At 43.1% G+C, this 22,830-nt stretch overlaps 1 protein-coding gene across 1 annotated transcript; it reads right to left on the reverse strand.

Annotated features, from left to right (window-relative positions):
- DTL (denticleless E3 ubiquitin protein ligase homolog) lies at positions 101–22,764 on the reverse strand. The gene is made up of 15 exons (XM_021391035.1): positions 22,629–22,764; positions 22,359–22,484; positions 21,353–21,451; positions 20,964–21,025; positions 20,752–20,872; positions 20,235–20,300; positions 19,398–19,513; positions 18,522–18,595; positions 17,128–17,231; positions 16,320–16,424; positions 13,586–13,698; positions 9,572–9,661; positions 7,671–7,809; positions 2,857–3,698; positions 101–1,382 (listed from the first exon to the last, which is right to left on the reverse strand). Exons 1-15 carry the CDS (start codon positions 22,666–22,668, stop codon positions 1,314–1,316), a joined length of 2,166 nt encoding a protein of 721 aa, XP_021246710.1. The 5' UTR covers positions 22,669–22,764; the 3' UTR covers positions 101–1,313.

A 22,830-nucleotide genomic window follows, 5' to 3' on the forward strand; every position in this document is an offset into this window, starting at 1 on the left:
GTGCTGTAAAGTAGGCGGGAAAACTTCAGTCAAAACACACGGGTTAGTTGGAACACACCCCCTTTAAATACCTCAGCACTTTTGCAGTATAGAGACTTAATTGGGATTCAGAAGTAGGTTTTATTTTTTTTTAAGTTCACAGAAACCATCATACCAGAAGACAGAGTAAATGCTCAAAAATCTAAGATACAGATCTTCTACTAGCTACCCCTGTGGAAACAATGACCTCGAAGTCATTGCCATTAGCAAGCAGGCCAGTGATCTTATTTCAGCTAGTGATCTTGTTCTGCCAGTGCCAGTGATGACTTAGAGATGGCAAAGCATGTAAAATATTAATATGTAAACTTTGTGAAGTGCTTTCTAATATGTGAAGTGGCCCCCCATGTACAAGCTATTATTTAATAAATACTGTATTATAAAACTGTCATAAAGGTATTTTATAAGCAGTTATTAATGCCTTTGCTGCAGGCTGAATCTGTAAGAAGTCACTGAGCAACCAGTTGTTAGGGAACACCATTTGGGAATAACTTTTGTAACACACCTTGCCAATATTTTATTTCAGAGAGGTGACAAGCTGTTGGCCTTAACAGCTCTAGTGCTGATGGTTCAAAAGCCAACTATGTTGGTAAATACTGAAGTTTTCAGACTTCGAGAAAGAAAGCAATGGCAAGAGTAAAGGCATTAAGTACTTGATTAAGTACCCTCTCTTCTTTTAGACTATAATCACCAGTTGTGCCGTTGGATGGAGATGGATACAAGGGCATTTAAAATTCTTTTGTATTTATACATTCAAAACTTCCTTGCTGGAATCGAGTAGTTGGTATTGTAGGAGAGGACTAACTGGAAATGCCATTCAGCACAAAGTGGTTGAGCTCTTCCTCCAGTATGGGCTTCTGGACACAAAACATTTGCTTTTCTGAAGGGTGCAACGCTTCACACAGTATTCTTAAATAAATTTTCAATGGCAGATTAATAACACTGAAGGATAAGCTTCATATGCCTGTCAGCAATGTGCATCACAGCTGTTGCTCTCTTCGGAATATAACAGTAGCCATGTAAAAAATACTGCTTTCTCTATGAAAATGATCCATTACCTCAAGTGAATAAAAGAGCATGAGTCTCTATATATCATACTAATTTTCCATGCTCTGTTGATTTCAAGTATTAATAGGTTTTAAAACAGAAGAGTTTACCAGCGTCCGACAACGAACAGTGTAATGCTGGCATATTGCTCTGTCAGCTCTGCTAAACCTGGTCTCGATACCACAGCCCCAACATCCAACATCCATCAGGCGCAACTGCCGCACACTACTTCAGTCATTCTGTGGCTTTCTGTGGAAGTACGTGCAGATCTTCCTCATGGAAACTGGAGTGGTTACAGCCTAGAAAAACCAACAAGAAATATTTCTGAGTTAAGTTTGTATGCTGCAGAATTCTTAAAGTCTCCCCTCCATCACTGCTCCAGTTTGTTTAGCTTCCCAAATAAGACAGTAAATGAAAGGTTCTTTACTGTAATCTGTTCGTCTCACAGATAAGAAGCTTACTACCTACAGGAAACACTGCCTAAGAACTGGGTTTGTCTGACTGCAGCTCCACCTTCCCTACCACAGATATCAAGGCTGCTGATCTCTGAGATGCAACGGACAAAGGAGTGCTGCTAGGCACTCTGACAAGCTTTGGGCACAACAGAGGCCGTTGGCATCCCAAAATCTGAGCTAGAATATACTAGGCAGGAGAGATAACTGTTTTATGTTAATCACTCTCCAGGGCAAATCTTTGTCTTATGTTTAAACAGGTACACTCTAAATCGCAAGGTTTTCTAGGTACAACTACAAGATGAAGAGTTCAACTGCTATAACCTAAGGTGTGGTGGTATGCACACTTCTCACCTCGTAGAAGTGCTGAAGGAGATGAACTTGCATAAGATGTGAGATATTTCAGCAAAATAAGCCTTAAACATGGCAACAGCTTCTAGCATCAAATATCCACTTGAAAGTACAACCAAAATTTGACAACTGGAAATTTACTTGGAACGTACTGAAATAATATTCAGTCAAAGATACTGTAGGACCTAGAGTCCAGTTTCAGAGAAAAGACTAGTTTGTTTTTTAAATATGTAACTATCATTTCTCAGTATGTGTGTTAAATCCTCAAGCCCTCGTGCCAACTTTTGTAGCTGCCTTATAAGCTTATTTTTCAGATCCTAGGATGAGCTCAGTGATAGGTTTCTTGTATATCCAAAGTAGGATTATGTAGGTCAAATCCCACCCTCCGACTCTTCTGCAATTCCCTTGTTTTCTGTTAGTTTTCAGTAGAAAGAACTGAAGGCATTATTTAGCTCATGGTTTTAACATGGGTAACAAATTGTTTTGCTACTTGGGCTACAATAAAATTTAGCTCTTTCTTCCAATGCTGAAGTGGCTTTTCAGTAATATAAACATGCAGATGTGATAGCGAACACATAAACAGTAGATCTACCAGGAAAGGTGCTGCCATTATTGTTCTTCTCAGAGAAGAACTGTATTTCATAAGACAGCTACATCCTTCAAACATCCAGCTGGGAACTTTGAGGATTTCTTAGCTTCTGCGTGCTCCAAGTCCTTTCCAAAGGAGGGACAAGACCATCTTAAGAATTCTCCTCCTGCATGGAGGGGATTAGTGTATTACAGCATTAATGTACTTAGATTATTAGGTCAGAAATCATCTCTCTTGTCCATAATCAAAGAGAACAGACAATTCTCCAAATCCTCCAAATTTTCCAAATGAGTAAGAGAGAGCTGACCATGTATAGAATGGGGACAGTAGAAGCTAGGGATATCTTCTTTCATTACCACTGCCCCTTATCATCCTACTTACAGTTTTTGGTGAGGTTGTCACTACTGCAGCCTCTTGATGTTTTGCACTGGAGCTGTAAGATGATGGGGGGCTGCAAGCTTTGCCAGTCCGTAGCTTCTCTCCCAGAGCAGACAGCCAGTTTTTTCTTTCTGGTGAACTATTCTCTTTATCTACTACATCCGTCTCTCTCTCGCAGGGAGACTGTAAAACAACAGGGGAAATTTGAGTGCCGGATGGATTAACAAGGCTTCCAGGAAAAGAAAGTTCTTTTGGGCTGTGGCTTGAGTCTTCGTGCTCATTATCCAAGTCAGCCAGACTTAGAGAGCCTTCATCACAAGCTCTTTGGCCTGCAGCCAAGTGACATAAATTTAGCTTGGACTTCTTAGCCACACGGTCCAGTTCAGTCACACAGCTACAGGCCTGCAGACACTTCTGTCCTGCTTCGTCTTCCTTGCTGCAGTCCAGCCTTCTCTTGGCACGCTTTTCAGCCTGCGAGTGCGGTGCTTTAGGAGTGCTAGATGTTTCTAAGAGACTCTGTGTGACTTCTGCCAGGGCTTTTCTAGGAGAAGGTGTCTTTTTCCCCACTTCTGGAGAAGAGCACGGAGTCCTGGCAATCCAGTGTTTAATGGACATTTTGGAGGAAGGCATCAGTTTGGGAGAAGCACGTGGGCTGGCTCCACTCAGCTTTGCTGGTGTGCAGACTGTGGCTATTTGAGTTTTGACAGAGACTGTTGGAGTGTTTGTAGAAAGAGGAAGGTCTCCAGAATAACTGGGAGCACAGGCAGCTGGACGTGGTGAGGAAGCACATGGGTTGCCCACTAAGAAGGCCTTGGCAGGAGTATTCTGTGGGCTGGCTGATCGTCCTGATGGAGGAGAAATAAGCAGTCTAATGAGGAACACAGAGCAGCAGATTAAAGACAGCCCTTTCATAAATACCCATCCCAGCTACGAGATTAATTCAGGGCTGGCCCTGATTCTCAGATGTACCTTGCTGAATTACATTGCATGCATGCTTCTCATTTCAGTTAAATTGATACAAGTCCTACTTAGAATCCTATATCACTTGGCTAAGTATAATACCGTACATTGGTTTAATGTCTGACTTCTATTCCTTCTATGACTAGAACCCTTACTTAAGCTGCAGTTGAGGGACCGATGGACAGACAAAACAGATCTTGAATCTTGTAAGTTAATCTAGCCTTGCTGGCAGCTTTGCAATAGCTCGGTCCAGACAGCTCTGTTTTGGGAAGCTGCCTGAAAACAAGGCTGGCTCTCTATCTGCAGCTGGTCAGCCTATCTGCCCAATCTTTTACAGTTCCATGACTGAATTAAGGGACAAAGGTACTGTAAGCAGGTCCCATAGCTAATTATACCAGGGAAGTTTTATTCTGCAATGCCATACCATATGAACAATCCTCCTAGTCAGGTGTTAATAATTGCAATTTTTTAAGATTAAAAAAAAAAAAGTGAGAATGGGAAAGTACATACTTTCACCTTCTTGTCTTTTTGATGGAGAATCTTCTGCAGTGCCATATTAGGACGAAGATGGTAGTTATTTACCACACCTAATGACACGTGAGAAATTCTTCACCTCCCTAGCAAGGATTTAAATTCCCAAGAAAATAAAAATCTGTCACTGTACTTAATTTCTTTAAAACAAATGATCCCCAGAAAAATATGTCACAATGGCATTTGAGCTCACTAGTCAAGATGTTAAAATCCCCTGCTGATAACCCAACTTTTTAAAACAGTAGTCACAGGTAGCTTTACACCTAAGACCACCAGTAACAGTGGGAATCGTATACAGCAAAGATCTCAGTTTGCAGCAATATTAGAGAATTTTTTGTTTTATGGCACCCTTCAACAGAGAACACATTAACGGGTCTCTTAGATGCCTGGCTTTCTCATTCATCTAACTTGAGATGATGCAATTAAGTAGGATACCACATTAATTACTCCAAGCATTTCCACTCCTGAGCACAAGAGCTCTGACTTTTTTCTGTTTTCCAGAAGTTTAACCTGAACTCCTAATTTTCAACATTAGCTGCTGCTAAGTACTTCATTAGGTCAATGAGAAATCTAGTGTGAATAACCTGCCATTTTCTTTAGGATGTTGGGCTGTTCACTTGACATGTTACTTGTGAGACACCTACATGACTCTGATACCATAATAAGCCTCTTTTGATCCGTCCTTTCACTACATTATCTAGCCCTTTAAAATAAAGGACTGGTGCATCAGAGCAAAAGGAATATGACACCATTTTAATGAATCCCACTACAATTCACCTTAAAGCACAAAGAGAATTAAAGGCTTCTTTCCAGATAAAATGTGCTACGTCATAATGACTTACTTCAACTTGAACTAAGAGAAAGTCACTGCCAAGATTGGTTCTCTTAATCTTTACTTTAACGAGCACTTACAGAACAATAATATCTCAGTTGGGGAACCCAATGCATTTAAAAAATTAAGCTCCTATAGGTAGAAGAAAAGAAGCAAGCTCAGCAGTTCTCATTCTCTAATGACCATTTACAAATCCGTACAGCAGAAATGTGGCATGACTAGCTAGGTTTGAGCACTCTCAATCCCAAACCAATGTGAAAGCTACACTGTGGAGACCCTGGATAACAGAAAAAAGCTGTTACGAGCTGGAGGGGTGTCATGGCAAAAAAGCAAACTAGTTATATCCCCAAACTTAAGACAGAGAAGATGAACACGAAGCTTTTTTCTAAGACTGCATACATTATTCAGGCTTCTGCTGAGCCAGTCTCAAGCTGTTTCCATTCATGCTGCCATTCCATGTAGTATTGTATGTTTCCGCATACTGTAAATATCTGCAGTCAACCTGCATAACACCAATGCAGATATTTGAGAAGTTTCCCACCTTCTCTGCTACAAATTCTCTAAAATGGTATTATGAACCTCCAGATTTAAGAGTCATGAATTTTCCATGCGCAGGCCTACACCAGAAATTCGGTTACACAAAAGCATAAAGTACTGCAAATTAGGGAAACCACAAAAACAGTTTCCAAAGAAAAGGAAACTCTGCTTCCTACACTTCATAATACAGGTCAACAGTTAATGCGCAGCCTCAGCCTCACAATTCATTCCACACAAATGGGCGGAGAACTACCTAGATCTCATCCCAGCAGGTCTGAAATACTACTTAGCTGCTAGCTCTGAATCAGTCTCTGCAGATAACTCCTATATTCTAACAGCACGTGCTTTGTGTTCGAGAGCCAAGGTCAGCAGGAAGCCTGCTGTTGTGTTTGCAGTGTCTGTGTACTTCCTTTTCCCTCCTGTGTTGCTTTAATGCAGCAAGAACCAGGAGAAATAAGCTATTTTTCTAGTATAATTGCTAAAGCTGACTTGTAAAGTTTCAGCATACAAATCACTTTAGATTTCAGACTTCTACACTAGACTCACTTCGCTTTTGTCAAAATTAATACACAAAGCGTACTTCTCAGCCCCCCCTGAAGCAGCGTGAATGTACACACAAACCATATACCACCTACAGAGCAGAGCTGGCACTCTCCCTGCTATTGTCCTGCAAACTTCCTGCAAGACTGTTACTCACTAGCAAAAGGTTAGATGTATTATTATCCCATTGGTGGGATTTGGAGACCTTCAGCCTCTATTTGTGTTAGCCAAAGTGAAATTCATTCAGAGGGTGTCTAGAAAATATAGGTAGCACACTGGAACTCACACCAACATCTGCTAGAATGCTATTGTATTATCAATTTCAAAGCCACACTACAGAGAAGCTCATTTTATTTCACTTCGTTGGGGTTATTTGCCTTTCACCCACTCTACTATAACAAAACGCAAGTTTCAGGCAAGTCAAAGCAGCACTATGATGCAGGATTCCTTTCTTTTCTCTGGGATACTGCCCAGTGAGCTGCTCCTCTTCCAGAAAGCAGCAGCAATTCACAACCAAGGCTACACTACACTCATATAACTGAGTTTTCCTGCTGGCAGTTCTTCAGAGGTGTATATCATAATGATCTTAACCAACCTTAGACATTCCTGAGCATGGCAGAGCTGAGATCTGCCTGCTAGCTGTGAGAGCATGCTGGATGGTTTGTCTGATCACCTAGGCTTTGTAATTCACTGCATTTGAATTGATGAACATGATCGATCAATTTTGGAACATTAAGATCACAATGTGATTGTCTACATGCATTTTTGAAGGTACTTTCATTAACTGCCATTTGTCTGCACAGACAGTCAGTTACAATGAGATGCAAAATTAATAACAGCAGCAAAGAATGCTGTCCAGATTTTAACCACTGGACAGGAGGAAACAATTCAGAGTTCCCATGCTGTGCCATCAGCCCTTTACAGAGTAAGATATGAAACCAGAAAAAGAACATGATCTTACTGTTCTGTTATCATTTGATATGAAAAAATATGACTTGCTGCTACAGCTAATGTTCAAATCCTCTTTAGCTGGAGTTGTAAGAATGCAGCTGTGAAGCAGGTGATTCTGGCTTCCAGCTCCTCCGGCTGAAGAAGTCCATGCACACATGACATCTCTTTTGGCTGTTCAATTATCAAACACAGCAGAAGCCCACCAAAGACCTGGCTGCCTGACAAGTTGTATTATTAAGTATTTACTTTGCAGGCTGGTCATGCAGACTTCAGCATACTGTAAGCTATTTCAGCCAGCTCATTTTGGTGGTAGTAGAAGTATTTACAAGTAGAAGTGTTTGGCTGGCTTTATGAACTATTGCCTAATATGAAAAAATAGAAGACTAGGACAAGCCAAAGGATTTCACTGGTGAGCAGCCAAATTTCAGAAGTTGTGCTGCAGAGCAAGATATCACAGGGGCCTTACCTGTTCCACACTGTTCTTCTGATTTCTTCTGTGTGACCCAGCCCACCAACTTGGCTTTGTTGGACACCGATTTTTCCTCCTCCGGAAAATGTTGTAGGCGCCAGATCCTTACAGTGTTGTCATCAGAGCATGTGGCAATCTACAATATAAGTACATCTGGGGAGTGGCCAAGGCACATTCTGTGGGTCACAGGCCAAATGAGCTAGGACAGCTACACCCAGCACACCATGCCAACATGTATGCAGGGTGAAATCTGGTCGGAGAGGATACGAGATTTGCCCGTTAAACAAACGGAACAACCCAACTCTATTCCATTACTGTACCATAGACAAGTGTTTGCTTTGAAGGGGAAATCAAATCTTTCTTCTAGGGAAACCCCAGTCACCAGTAACCATCTGCCTTGTACAGCTCTGTAACAGAGGACACCCTGCTCAGGAAGGGCCAGTGCATATTTTGCAATTTCCATTGCTCAGTAGCTAAAAGTAGCCATGCTGCTTCTTGTACCTGCATCTCAGTCTGTCTGTTATTCAGGACCTTTTCTGCCTGGGGACAAACTTTCGCAACGCACTGAGAAGGTGACATTGGAAGGCTGTTGCATTAGCCTTAGGCGATATCTCTACAGACTCAGATGTCAGCAGTATCTGGCAGAGAAACCAACTCTGCTGGAAACATTCGCCTAGATTCCTGCTGTGGCTTCACGTGTTCCAAAATGATCCCTGCAATCTATTTCAAACAAGCACTAGCATTTAACCTACTCTTGTACAGCTCTCTTTGGACAGGTTATCTGGTGACTCACATGAGAATCAACAGCAAGAAGGAAATGCTGTGGCTGAAGATCACAGTAATCTTGGATAGGAAAGTGCCTCTACTGTGACCTCTGTGACACCAATATTATGCTCATAGAAAGCAACTTGGCCTCTCAAATCACTCGAAGGAGCTTGTTGACCTTTCTTAGCACCATGTCTTCACTTTCTTCATGCCTCACAATCTGTACTATGGCTAACTATTTTTTATGTGTTGGTATAGATTCTAAAGGCTGTATTGGTCTGCATTTCCAAACCATGATCAGGACACTGGATCACAGACAACAGATTTCATCTAAAATGTCAATTCACACACTGTTGTGCATCTTACATAGCCAAAACTATTATCCCTGTTTTCCTGCAAGTTTCCCACTCTCCTACATTGTGTAAAGTTTTTCTGAAGACCTGGTGCTGCAGTGAAAGCTGGGCAAAGTGTCTGACTTGCTTAATAACTCTGAGGTGCAAGAAACTATTATTAGGGCACTGTCTAGGATTTATTAGGATTACTTCTCATTTTGATAGAGACCAATCATTTAAACTAACATCCTCCTGCAATTCCCCTCCTTCTAATGATACTTGGGGTATTAATACTGACAATTTCACTGTGAATTTTTGGGTGTATATGCAAACATCTGTTAGGAAAACAGCTCTGATTATAAGAATAGTCATGAGGGAAGAGCCTACATGATTTTCAAAGGGCATAGTTCTTACCACTCCGTACAAGACTAGCAGATGTATCAATGGTCAGACAGCTATGTATGGAACAACAAAAAAGCTTTTGGCTTTTAGAAGACCCAATGAAATGGTTTCACAACTTTGCCTCTCACAGGTAGTATAACAAGCTCTCATCAGAAGTTTTCCTTCATTTACAATTTTCTAGGTCTTATCAAGTAGTCCAAATTATTAAAGAATAATGACGATGTTCTGATACATTCATGCAACAAGCTTAGTTCACTGCCCTCAAAAAATGAGCATTTTTGGAAATTATTAACTAAGAACTTCCTCCCCCAAAACAAATATTGCTGCAACTTTGAAAAGCAAATGTTGTCATGGAGCATCTATTGTTTCACAGGGAAGACAATTTTCCAGAAAACAAACCTTAGTGAAGTCTGAAGGACACCAAGCGATGGAGGTAACCTCTTGAGAGTGACCAACAAGAATCCGTGGAGGCAGGCTGGGTTCAGAAACCTTTGAAATTCCATAGAAAAAATAAGTACAAAATCAGAAGACCCATACACCACTAAGGAAGACCTCCACAATCCACCCGTGAAGCATACAAGACAGATCACAGAATCATAGAATCATTAAGGTTGGAAAAGACCATAAAGATCATCTAGTCTAAACATCAGCCTATCACCACTATGCCCACTAAACCACGTCCCTCAGTGCCACAAACGATAAATCCAATTGCCTTCTGCCTACAATCACAGTCCATTGCAGCTGAGAGGCAAACCCAGACCTCCATCCCTATTCCTGACTTCGAGGATTTCTTTCTGGCACTGGCTGCCTTGAGAAGTTTCAGACCTCCTGGGAGACACCACAGCTCTGCAGCTGTGCAAAGGCAATGTTCTCCGTAGGACTGAATGCTTCAAACTTCAAAGCAACGGAACACTTTCAAAGGGATGGTGTTAGTAAGGATGGCTACTCCATGACCACTGTTCAGTAGCCCATGTAGAACAAGTCCACAGTTTCAATTCAGCACTTCATGGACTGCCAGAGACATCCTAACATCCCTCCTTCCTCAAAAAACACCCCCACACCATGTACCGTTGGCAATTTTTTCTGAGGGACAAGGACTTATAGGGCTCTAAGGGTCAGTTCACGTTTCACCACTAAAGGTGAAGCAGCTGGTCAGCAGTGAGATGCACTGACTTGCTTTGAAACACTTGTTTAATTCCTGCTGCATGTGGGATTTCTGCCAGAGCTGTCAGCACAGCACACTACGCAAAGTAGTAACTCTATCTCTTCTAGGTAAGATGCTTAAAAGTTTGGGAAGATCACACTCTGAATGAGAATAGGTAAATATATTCAGCTGCTATTTTACAAATAACCCTAGAACAAATGGTTTATCAAAAAAAGAAAGAAAGAAAGAAAAGGAACAACAAAGTCCGATATATGAATACTTACTGACTTCAGAACTGGTGGCTGCCAATCAAATGAGCCAGAGAGCCTTTAAGAGTTGATAAAAAAGTTCCCTAAAGCACACCTGCTCATTAAACTTGGGCCCTTTTCTCTTTTACCCTTCATAGAAACCTTTCTCATTATTACTGTTAATCTTTATTCTTATTATTACTCTTCAGTTACAGCTTGTGTAAGTGACAGATACAACTGAAGCTCAAGCATTAGGTAGCACAAGGGAGGAAATACACACACATACGCACATGCACACAGATTATATCCAAGTTTTGCATGCTATAAGCAGAGAATTCGTTCCAGATCTATGAGTCACCATTTTTGACGTGGCATTATATGGGGGATTTATAAGGGGGATTTGCATACATGACTAAGTGAATGAACAGATCTTTACTGCGTGGGAAAAGGAGTAGACGTTACATACAGATTTCAGAGAGATGCAAAACATCAGGGGAGGCTTCTGATTTACACACAAGTTTTTTCTTGTGGATCCTCTCCTACAACCTGCACAACTGTAACTGAATATCCAGCTTCTGCATCTTAAACTTGTTCTGATATAAACAGGTTCTTCATAACAGCCCACATTTTTTTTCCTAGCATAGCAGAAGCAATCACTGATTAAATATCCACTAACTGCCTTGTTCAGAGCATTCCCCTCTCTGCCATAGAAACGAAATCCCTATTTAGGGAATAAGTGACAGAGGTGCAGAGAACATCTTTGTTTATATTTAATAGCAATCTTGCACTGCACACATAACAGCTTAGTAGTCACCGACTGCTGAAAGGAAAGCAGAGGAAGAGGATTACTCCTGCTGGGCCAAGCTGATGTTACACTGCATTAGTATAAATTAAACCAGTCACACCCAACTTGCAATGTTGTGAACCAAAGGATGGTGCATTCATTAGAATATGAGGGAGGACAAGGCTAAATGACACCACCCATCTTCGGGTGCTAGAAAAAAAATGCATTAGGAAGAGCTTTGTATTTCCTTATGTCCTTGGGATGCCAGAGTATTTAGAGTCCAGAAACCTTCATTTTTAGCCTTGCTTTGTAAGGAATGGAGGCTTCTAAAGCAAGAGATTCTATGATTCTAAGAGGATCATCAGAGGATTCAGACAATAATGGAACTACGGAAGTGCAAGTCTATAAAGCTTATTTTTAATTACCAGGGAGGCAGCTCATTTAGGTACCATTTTACAGAGAATAACTTCTCTGCTCCCAGGCTTTTATAGTCTTAGAGTTGCTTGAGAGTCAGTTCATTAATCAACAGACTAGTAATTAAAACAACCAACATAATAAAGTGAGCTTTCATTGTCTGAAAGTGATGTTATATGTCAAAGCAGACAGAAACAGTATCCTCGTCAGCAATGCCTTCTATCCACAGTATTCCTTGGGAATTGCTGACCCAAGTGCAAATTGGCATTGCTTACAAAGTCCCTCGAAGAAATAATCCGTGTAGACAATGTCTTGTTCTGTTTTTCTTTCCTCAGCAAGGACTTGGTCTGCCTTTCATGCCTCTCTGGATATGGAAAGCTAGCACTCCTCTTTAAGTTCTTTCCAAAATTACCTGCTAATTGCTTGTGAAATATCTAAGCACATACTTTCACAGCATAGTAAATCCTCATCCCAGAAAATATGCTTCAGTGTCACTAAAATCTGCCAACATTTAAAACAAATTAAGAAGGCTCAGAATATGGCAGATCTGAAAAAAAGACCAAGTTTTGCTGGAAGTCCCACTTCCTAACATGACTATGGAATTGAAAGTGATTATCTGATGATTTACTTAATAAATATTCAATATGATCTGTCACCCACACATGATAGAAATAGACGCCTCCTATATGCAAATGCATTTAAATGTATTTGCTTAAACTTTGAGATGCTATGATGTCCTTGAACACTCTTGACCCAGTTCCAGCCTGCTTTCCACAAAAGTGCCAAAACACGTGAGTGCAGGACACGCAGCCCAAGTTTGCACAGGTATTTTTGCTGAACTAACACTGAAGTGAAAAAGGCTAAAATTACACTGCCTGACGTGGCACTAGCCATGTTGCTGCACTCTGTTTCTTCTGGGTAGGCAACCTAGCTGCTTACAAGAAGTGTTCTCAGAAACAAAGGGACTACATGCTCAAACCACAATCAGAGCAGGTAGACTCTCTGCCCTCAGAGCTTTGTATTGTACTTTCAAACTCATCATGTAAGGAATAAACAAGTCAGCATTTCCTGGAATTACCCCAAACCTGAAATAAGCAGTCACCCGTGACTTCTGTTTATTCTTCATGAGATAAGAAGTCCACTTTATTCCTGAATGGCTGTAAACTATGGAGAACAGAACTTGAAGCACGCCTTATTCTGAGGTCCCCGCTATTAACTTTGTGACATTTGCATTTCCTACACGTCAGCGCAAGATGCCAAGTGACTAAGCCTCTCAGCTGTCAGACAGCACTTTGGAATTTTGCTGAAGGCTCTGGCTGAGCTCTTGCAGTAATACAAAGGCTTTAACTACTGTAAATTTAGTATGAGAAAAAGTTAAGTCTGAAGCAAGAGCTAGAAAAAGGGAGGAGGAAAAGAGTGCCCTTTAAAATACTTAAAATTTAAGTTTTTTTCTAACTTACTCCATTGCTAAATATGTACCAAGAACTGTCTACTTGCCATAGCCACCTAAATTAACAGGACTGAAAGAAGACTGTAGTGCCCATTGAAACCAGATTAAGATCAGCAACTTGTAATAAGCAGCAGTGATGACAGACGTATTGATGGCAGGAGGTTAGCTCCATTTTACATTAAATAGCTAGATCTAGCCTTGACAACGCACTCTGGGCACAACATGCCAGGATCTAACCCCACACTACATTAAGCAAGAGTGGAAGGCAGGGAGTGTCCTACGTGAACATGAAAAGCAAATGAAATCAAAGAGCTGAGCAGTTCTGGGCAGCCAGCCTGGAGCTGCACACTTGGGTTTCTCCCAGACATCTCACCTTCCAGATGTATGCGTTGCAGTCACTTGAGCCACTAACCAGGAACCGGTCATCTGGGCTAATACTGGATTTGATGTAAAAGGTAGAATTCTGGTGTCCGCTGAAAACCGCCACTGTGAGAAAGACAATGAAAATAAAAACAGCACTCAACACACAGCTGTGGGAGTTGGTTGCATAAGCAGGGCTGATCTGACAGGCTTTTCCTGCCTAGCCATGTATATTCTAGAGAAAGCAGTTGTACTGCTTCTTTGCTACAAGGCTGGGAGCTCCAGCCGGCAGGCAGCAGGAGGCATCACTCAGTAGGAGCCCTTGTATCTCCCTGCATGAAGCAGGTTTACCTGAAAGGCTCTCTTCATGGCATTAGAAAAATGCGTCAGGTTTATTAAAGCTTTAGTTCTGCTCATATCACAACCAGGCCAAGACATCACCAAAGCTACACTTTGCCGCTTCTTCCCACTGCCACCAGCCAGCCCCACTGTTAACAAGGACAGTCGCACAGAAAGCTTTTACTGAAGCAATAGGCTACTCCTTTCCCCTGCTGCCAGCCTCTCTGTTAGCCAAACGTATGCAGTGTCAGCTACACTCGTCAATCATCTATATTTAACGTCCCAGTAACACTTCACCTCGAGCCTCCAAATAGCTGCTGCTCTTCCTATTGCAAGCACCGGAAGAGTTGATGGCCAGCGTAGGAGCTGAACGTGCATCTGGTACACTTGGCCACACTACACCCAGCCTTCTTATCAGGGTGGAAAGGGCAAGTTTCCCAATTTAGCACCACGTGGGGCTGGCACGCCCTTGGCCAGCCCTGGCACAAGGCACTCAGAAGAGGGGACACCGTGAATACCACAGACTCAATGAGCAGTTAGCAGTCGGTTAGAGGACTTTTAGTCTCTTTTTCATCATGTTTTTAACAAAGGTGACCCACAGACTGGAGGACACATGGTTGCCTTTGGCTTTCTTTGAAACCTTGTGAGACCCACAACGTGCTTTGATTTTAACCTGCAGCTCTTTCTGCGCAGTGGTTACAGGCAAATCCTATTACTGAAGGATTTCCTCACAGCCCTCTTCCAACTAACACTGCTGTCCCGACATTAGATCGGAGCAGCTGCCATCTGGATCCAGCCCAGCAAGGAAGGAGGCCCAGTATCCTCCCAGCAGCTCACCCCAGCTGCAGGCCCGTGCTGCCCTCTGTGGGAGGGCCAGCTCACTGATCCCCTGCCAGTTCCCCAGAAGTCCTGTTTTTCAGGCAGCTTGATGAACTGAGGTTTGTCTCCAGGTTTTATTTGCTAACTTGTTGACACAAGTCAACAGAAGATGACAGCTAAATGTAGAAGCAGGTGGCAGGGTGGCCTGGACCTCAGAGAGAATTTGTTCTTGGAAATCATAGAATATCCCAAGTTGGAAGGGATCCGTAACAATCATCAAGTCCAACTCTTGGCTCCACACAAGAACACCCAGAAATCAGATCTCATGTCTGAGAGCATTGTCCAAATGCTCCTTGAACTCCAGCAGCTCAGGGCCGTGCCCACTGCCCTGGGCAGCCTGTTCCATGCCAACTGCCCTCTGGTGCAGAGCCTTTCCCTAGCCCCCAGCTGCCCCTCCCCTGACACAGCTCCATGCCATTCCCTTGGGCCCCGTCGCTGTCACAGAGAGCAGAGCTCAGCGCTGCCCCTCCGCTCCCTGTGAGGAGCTGCAGCCACCATGAGGCCTCCCCTCAGCTCCTCTGTTCTGGGCTGTGCAAACGCAGGGACCTCAAGTGGTCCTCACGCACCTTGCCCTCCAGATCCTTCCCCAGCTTTGTAGCCCTCCTTTGGAAGAGGGACAGACCAGGAGAGTATTTCCATAGCTCAGCAGTGGCACACAGGGTTTAAATTAACAACTGACCTATTAATATTTAATACTTGCACTACTTCTCCGCTTTGGCAACATCCCCACCCAACAGACTGCTTTCCTGAAGAGCATACAGAAGAACGCATTGTTCATTTAATTTCAATTAACTGAAAGACTAAGAAAAGGCAACGGAAACTAAATCATATGTCTGTCTGGAACACATCTAATAAGATTGGCTGCTTTCTGAGAAGCAGCCATTGGCCTATGACAAAGAAGTTTTAGTGCAGCAAAGTCTGCGAACCATCTTGTTGATGTAAAGGTCACAGACACAGAGCTGAAGGAATCTAAAAAGCTGGAAAAAAACAAAGCATCTCCACAACCTGCTGGGTATACTTTCTCCCAGAAACTGCTGTAAAAATTAGATTTAACAGACACTTTAAAATATCTGAGTACAATTTAAGAGGTGATCCCTTTACATGGATTCAGAGCTAAAACGTTGAGAGATTAGAGTGGAAGATTCAAAACTGCTTCACGCAGGCAGTGAAACTTGTCTTTCTATGCTCTGTAACATCTCATTAGCAATGCCAGTCACCAGTCCATAACATGGTCCTCATCTCTGAACTGCGTGGCAAAACTGCTCCACCAGGGTTCCAGAAAGTGCTGTAAGCACCCAGGGCTGGGAGTGAGCTCTTTGCATCTTTGCCATCACATTGCCCGCAGCTCTTACAGTGCTCTTTTCCCAGCTGATCAAGACCAAGTTTGAAGCAGGGGTCCGTGCCAATACAATGCCACTGCAAGCCAGCTGCTTGATTTCAGTAGATGCCTGCTTTTGTGGATGACCTCAGAAACCTTACTGTATGCAGTACTATTTTTTACAGGTTATTTCCTCAGATATCATTCTTACCTGGAAAGGTCTTTAAACTTGTCATATTGAACATGTAGATACTGTCATCAGTGCAGTTAGCAAACAGATTAGCACCAGTGGAATCCAACACCAGACTAGAATATCCTAGAGACAAAGAGAGAAGTAATTCCCAAGAAATAACTCCACCAAAACATTTTGGAAAACAGGCATTGTCAAAGAAATGTCAAGAGAGGAAATTTGGAAAGGATCTCTGTCACATAGGAGACTGTCATTGGAAAGATTACTTGTTTGCCAGAGCACTTGCTGGAGAACAAAAATTTTTAGCACATTGACATTTTCTCATGAGGATTCAGAATGTTATTTAGAGAGAATTCTCAGCTTCAGAGCAGAGCAGGCAAGCAGCTTATTTGATGGTTTCAAATGGATAGCAGGAACATCCAGTTGTAGAAGCAGAAGTTAAAAATAAACATAAATCCTCATGTTTGGTGACTTTGATTGGCTTACGCCATCCTATGTGATTTGCTGATGATTTAGGTTCAAGCAGAATCCTTCCTTGTTGGCAAGTTATTTCATAGTCAGCTCCTCAAAGATTTCCCTCATGTTCTTGGGACTAATACTGACTATTAGTACATCAAGACAGTTATTAGACAAGTCATGAGCAATTACTGTGTCATTCTGTCAGGTGCCAGGTACAAAGTAAGAGCAACACGAACAATAACACTATTGTTTTTATACCAAACAGTTTCAAGTATTGCTCTGCTCTCAAAGGTTGTGATGTAAAAACCCATCCTTTCTGTTGTCTTTGCAAGATCCAGTGCAAATAGAGTTGAACCATCCAATAACTTACCAAGTTTGCGAGTACTGGTGCCAGGATAGCAAAAAGACTTGAAAGGCACAGGATCCTGACGGTAAGTAGCATAGTTCTTGCGCAAGTCCCACACTTTGATCACACTGAAATACATGAGCATAGGTGTCTACAGCTTGCCAAAAGTCAAGCCTTCTTTTGCAATGCAGACAGAGCCTTCCAAAAGCACAGGAAGACAGGTTGCTCATTAATAAGGAATTCCCAGTGATGGCACAATGGATTAGGAGTAGAGCAGAGATGTGCTGAAAACACAATTGTTGTGCTGAGCACAAATGAGGAAGCAGCATTGTTTTGTGTAACTAACAACACAAAACACAAGTCTGCAAGCCAACTTTCCTCAACTAGTAAAAGGACATAACGAGGATGCCTTTACACTCCATTTTTAAAAATGAAGTCCTTTGAGGTTTTTCTTGCTCTCTAGGAGCAAGCCTCTATCATGAACCATAGGATGACGAGTCAATATTATGTGTCTCAGAAAGGCTCTGGCCACAGTGAAACTTGCTATATAATCAAAACCTGAGAGGGTAATCTCCACACCAAACAGCAAGACATTTCCCTGAGCTACAAGATGCTGCAACAGATCTGGCATCTAAAAGAACGTGTCCTTTGCAACTCGACTGAACATTTTTTCAAGCACACCTGCACAAATATAAGGCCTCAGTCTCCCTCTCACATCCCAAAACAGCTCCCTGTCTAACAATAGTCTTCTGACTTGCCGTCTAACAAGTCCATGAAAATAAACAAAGATAAGAACTGTTCTCATACTGACCCATAGCTACGACACTAAAATGAATATTTACCATTTAGGCACAATTTGTTTCAGCACTGCAGTCTTGGGTTAGGAAGAAAAGCACTATTCTGCTTTGGCAATGCAAGCTGGCAGCAAGTTCTGTTAACTCTACCTAATACCAGGGCTGCCCCAAAAATAATGTGTTCTATTTTATTATGTTGGCCCATGATGACAGAGGAGGACACTAGAGAGCAAACGGTGGATGTGAGCACAGAGAAGTGGCAGGAAGTATGTTTCAGCAGTGGTGACAGTGCCAGTGGGTCACCTCTAGTGGTGCAGATTTTTATGGGCGCAGCATGCAGGGTCTTGTTCATCACTGGAAAAACACATAGCTAATGGTGTTGACTATGTTGAAAAGAGCGTTTTGTAGCCGAGAATTTACTCTATCAAATAGTGTTACTGTGCTCTATGTACCTGTTGTAATTTTAATGGAAATAAATAGGAGGCATTACTTTTGGAGCAAGCTATGTAGTAACTGTAGTTTTGTGAGCCGCTGTGATCTTAGAAAAAAAATCTCCCAATCTTCTGGTGTCACTAAGAGAAACAGACAGAAAAGCACAGAAAAGCAAGCATCTTCCCTCCTTACCCATCAACAGCTCCTGCAGAGATAAGAGTATGCTCATCTTGAAGCAGCACCACAGTTACACTCTGCTGGAAATCCTTAAGGAGGGAAAAAAAGAACTTTGTTTTCCTTCAAGGTAAGCAGAATCTTGCCGCTAAGATAAGGCCAAGTGAATACTGAGGACCCCACCTCTCAGCCACGCTCTGCTTCTCTTGGCCATAGGCCAGCCTGAGTTTTGCTCTAGAATTAGCCTGAGCTTCTTGGGCTCCCTCCTGCCAGAGTTTGCTCTGTGCTCTCCAGCAGGCTGCTCACTACACGCAGGAGAACGTGGAATACCAGATTTCATTTAGGACACAATAGTCCTTCAACCCCGCCCAGCAGCGGGGGATTGCCAGGGACTGGTCAGTATTTGTGCAGCAGTGTAAGATTACACCTCACAGGTCGGAGGTAAGAGAACGACCTTCATCAAAGAGTTTAATAGATTAAATAAGAGCAGCTCTTATTCTGGAGAGGCTGTTGTTAATGAGGTCACATTTGGGAGGTGTAGTGTGGAGGGAGTAAGAAGGGAAAGAAAGAAAAAAAAATTGGAGGCCTTTCTTTCTCACCCCTCAAAAACAGAATTTGCAGCCACTCTCTTTCTCTCTGGAAAAAAAAAGATGTATTTTCACATGGCATTTGCACAAAGATGGCTCCGATGGCATGTAAGTTATTAGACAACAATGTCTAAAATTAGCCAGAGCAAGTGACCATGACACAAAAACCTAACTCTGCAAAGATACATCGGAGTGTTTACAGAATTCAAGCCAAATACTTCTCGCTGCAATTACTTAGGAGGGCCACAATGCATAACACTGTCCACAGAGCAGAGGCCTCCGTTCCGCCTGTCTTCCTGGCACCTACCACCAAGGGCGCAAGTCCTCTCAGGTTCTGCCTCTTCTTCTTCAGTTTGGAAGGAGTCTGCTTGTCAACTATGTTGTGTGCCCCACTGATTTGATTCACTTGTCTGTAAAACCCATCTGAAGGACAAATACATTTAAATTGTCAGTTTCTACGCCTATATAATTTTGCCAGCATTTTCACGAAGCAGGCAGCAGCTTGGAATAAATCCCAAAAAGCAGCTGGGACACGCTTTTAAAATCAGTAATGTATTCTGAAAACGGCAACTGCTAGTTACGTACAAAATGATGAGAACACATTCCACAAAACTGCTGGTGACAGGGAACTGAGAAGCACGAGGGCATGAGCTGACTGGAGAGGGAGAAGCTCCAGGAAGCAGGAGAAGAGTAGAACAATCACCCTGCACTTAGGTGTTCCCACAACACATTCAGTTACTCCCAGGACTCACAAGCTCCTTCTCTCCTTCCTGTGCTCGTAGGAAACTTTCCAGCTTTGATTACCTCTCAGTGAATTGCTCTCACCCAGCCCATCTCAGCACTGTCCTACACAAGAATGTGTTTTGTACCACCTTCTCTCTTTGACAATACACAGGATATTATCAGGGCAACACAGACATGAAACTGCCAATCTAAGACAACTGCAAAGTGAAAAAACATCTTAGACATAGTCTAGCCTATATCTATCTATTACATCCTTTTACTGTACTAGAGCAGACCCCAGTTATCTGATAATCTTCTTACTGAAGTATCTTGCAAAAGCATTACTCCAATAAGTACATTGGAGAACTATTTCTACACGAGCTATGGAACTTTATTAATACATATCCGAAAGTTCAGTTACCTTTCTTGTTGCATCTCGTGTCCCAAACCATGATGTTTCCATCTCTGCCTCCAGTACAGAAAACAGCTGAGAAAGAGAGAACTATTAATTCCTAAAAGTTAAGGAACTGAATCCAGCACAATGCCATCTATGTGCCCCTTAGAAAAACAACGATCAGGCCATCAGTGCTTTCTGACTAGTTTCCTTACTCTTCCTGGTCTTCCCTTAGTGCTATTGTAGAAAAACAAACAAACAAACAAACAAACTAAACGCTTACAAAGAGTATTTCCAGGTTCATGTTTTTAAGTAAGGACCGAGTGACTTCAGTGCCATGCCTTAAAGTTGCCTCAGATCAGAGACATGCAGACAGCATCAGATCACTGCGAGGTTTCAACACTGGTCAGGTTGCTGCTCAGCCCACCTGTGCTATGTACAACCAACAGATTCCAAAACCCTTTTTTAGCCCCATAAATATAGAAGTAGTAGCGGGAAAGAAGAAGTAAAAAAAAAAAAGACAGGAGGGAATGCCAACATTTACCTTTCTCAAACCTAGAAAAAGCAACTGACTTGAGGCTACACTGGTGACCTTTGCATATGCCAAGCAGCTCCCCAGCTCTCACGTCCCACACCTTGGCTGTCTGATCTCCTGAAGCAGTGACCTTCAGAGGAAAGAATAAAAAGCTTTCATCATATTCTGCACGCTGTTGCCAAAGCATTAAGAATAAACTTAGGTAGGAAAAGGCTTCTTACAATCCTGTGCTCTCCTGGTACCCAGGCAAGGTCAAACACAGCATTTGAGTGAGCCTGCCATTCTGACAAGAGAACAAAAGCCAAAATTAGTTCAGTGAGTGTGTTCAGTTCAGCATAAGGGTGTTTTGCAGGAGGCTAATGAACATCAGAATCAGAAAACAGGCTACTTGTTAGCAGCTTCCCTCAGGCATGGCAAACACACAACCATTCATCTCCCATTGCTTTTGTAAGAGCACACTCACATGGCTGCTTTGTAAACAGGACTCCGCAAAGTATACGAAAGGATACAAGTACTTCCCAGATTAAGTTTAAACAACTCTCATAAAGCTTTCTTTCGTTCTAGTACCTCCCATACTTGTCACTTCAAATGAAGATCATATCATACTTACCCTTAGAGATCAGTTTCGTGGTAGTTTGAGCTTCAGTATCATACAATCTGACAAATCCTTCTTCATTTGCAACTGCCAATATACGCTCAAAATTCGGGGCTGAAAAGAAATTTGAAATATAATCGCCTATTACAAGGCTGATCCATAATCGTGCCTCTTCCCTTTGTGAAGGGACTATGGGCAGTTTAAATGGGGTGCACACCAAATGGATAGCTGTAAAAAAAATAGCATTTACACTGCAATTTCCATTTACAAATTGCAGAAATATTGCCAAGCAATATTTCTCTCTAGACGTTCCATTCTAAAACTGTTGTATATGGGAAATAGAGTGGGTCAATGAGCAACTTCTAAGACAATGCCCTCTTTCACAAGCATTGGTGGCAACTCCTTTCCTCCATCTTTATGACCTATCCCCGTTTTCCAAGTGTTTTCCTTGGACATGAGATGGAGGAGCAGAAAGCTGCCCTGGAGAAAGGCATTTACGGTCCGATGGATGGGTGGTCCGGCGTGGGGCCAGGACTCGTACTCAATGATTCTTTTGGGTCCCTTCCAACTTGGGACAGTCTGTGATTCTGTAATAACCTCATGGCACAACCAGAGTACAGCACACCAGAGTTCTGCCCTCAGGGTCTCAGAGCTTCCACACATGCCAGTGACATCCATCCACCTCTTTGATTTTTTCATTCTCCATCCAGCTATGCCATTTATATATATTGAACTAAGCCCAATTCTTCAAATCCATAACTCGGTATTGTCATCACCTTGAAACAGACAAAGCTGAAACACAAAGCCATCAGAACAAGTGCTCTGCAGCCACTTCTTTGGGGGAATGCTTTCCCCAGCATCCCCAGGAGCTCCCAGACCCAACGTATACGACGTGGAGGTGCACATTCCCTGTTAACAGCTCACGCTGACACGGAACCCTGCCAACAAATCTTGAAGCATTCAACAGAAACGAGCTTACAGCGGGACCCGCGCTCCGCGGCCCCGTAGGAGGTGGCCGTACCTGCAGAAAAGCTGCAGCCGAAGGGAGGGACGGGCATCCCGATTTCTCCGTAAGAGAGGTGATCATCTTCCCGGCTGCACCTGTATCCATCCAAGAGATGCTGCAGGGGAAGCGGTGAGGACTGACCTGAAACGAGACAGGCGGACCGTGACTGCACCGGGCGCTGCGATCCGGGAGGCAGAAGGGCCCGGGGGCCGCACACCCCGCTCACAACTGGGGCGCGGGCTCCCTGCACGGCAGCCCCCGGGGCGCGGTACGCGCGGTACTCACGGTGCCCGGCGGCGCGGCGGAGCAGCGCGCGGCACAGCATGGCCAAGAGTGCGCGGAGAGAGAGAGTGGAACCAAACTCCCGCCACCGACCGACCCGCCAAACGCATCTCTGCCCCTCATTGGACAACCGGTGCGCGCTGCGCCGCCCTCTCTTCGCTCGGATTGGGCGGCGGAGGAGGGGCGGGAGACCTGGACCGTGCCC

Source organism: Numida meleagris, chromosome 3, assembly GCF_002078875.1.
Source record: "Numida meleagris isolate 19003 breed g44 Domestic line chromosome 3, NumMel1.0, whole genome shotgun sequence".
NCBI classification, from domain to species: Eukaryota; Metazoa; Chordata; class Aves; order Galliformes; family Numididae; genus Numida; species Numida meleagris.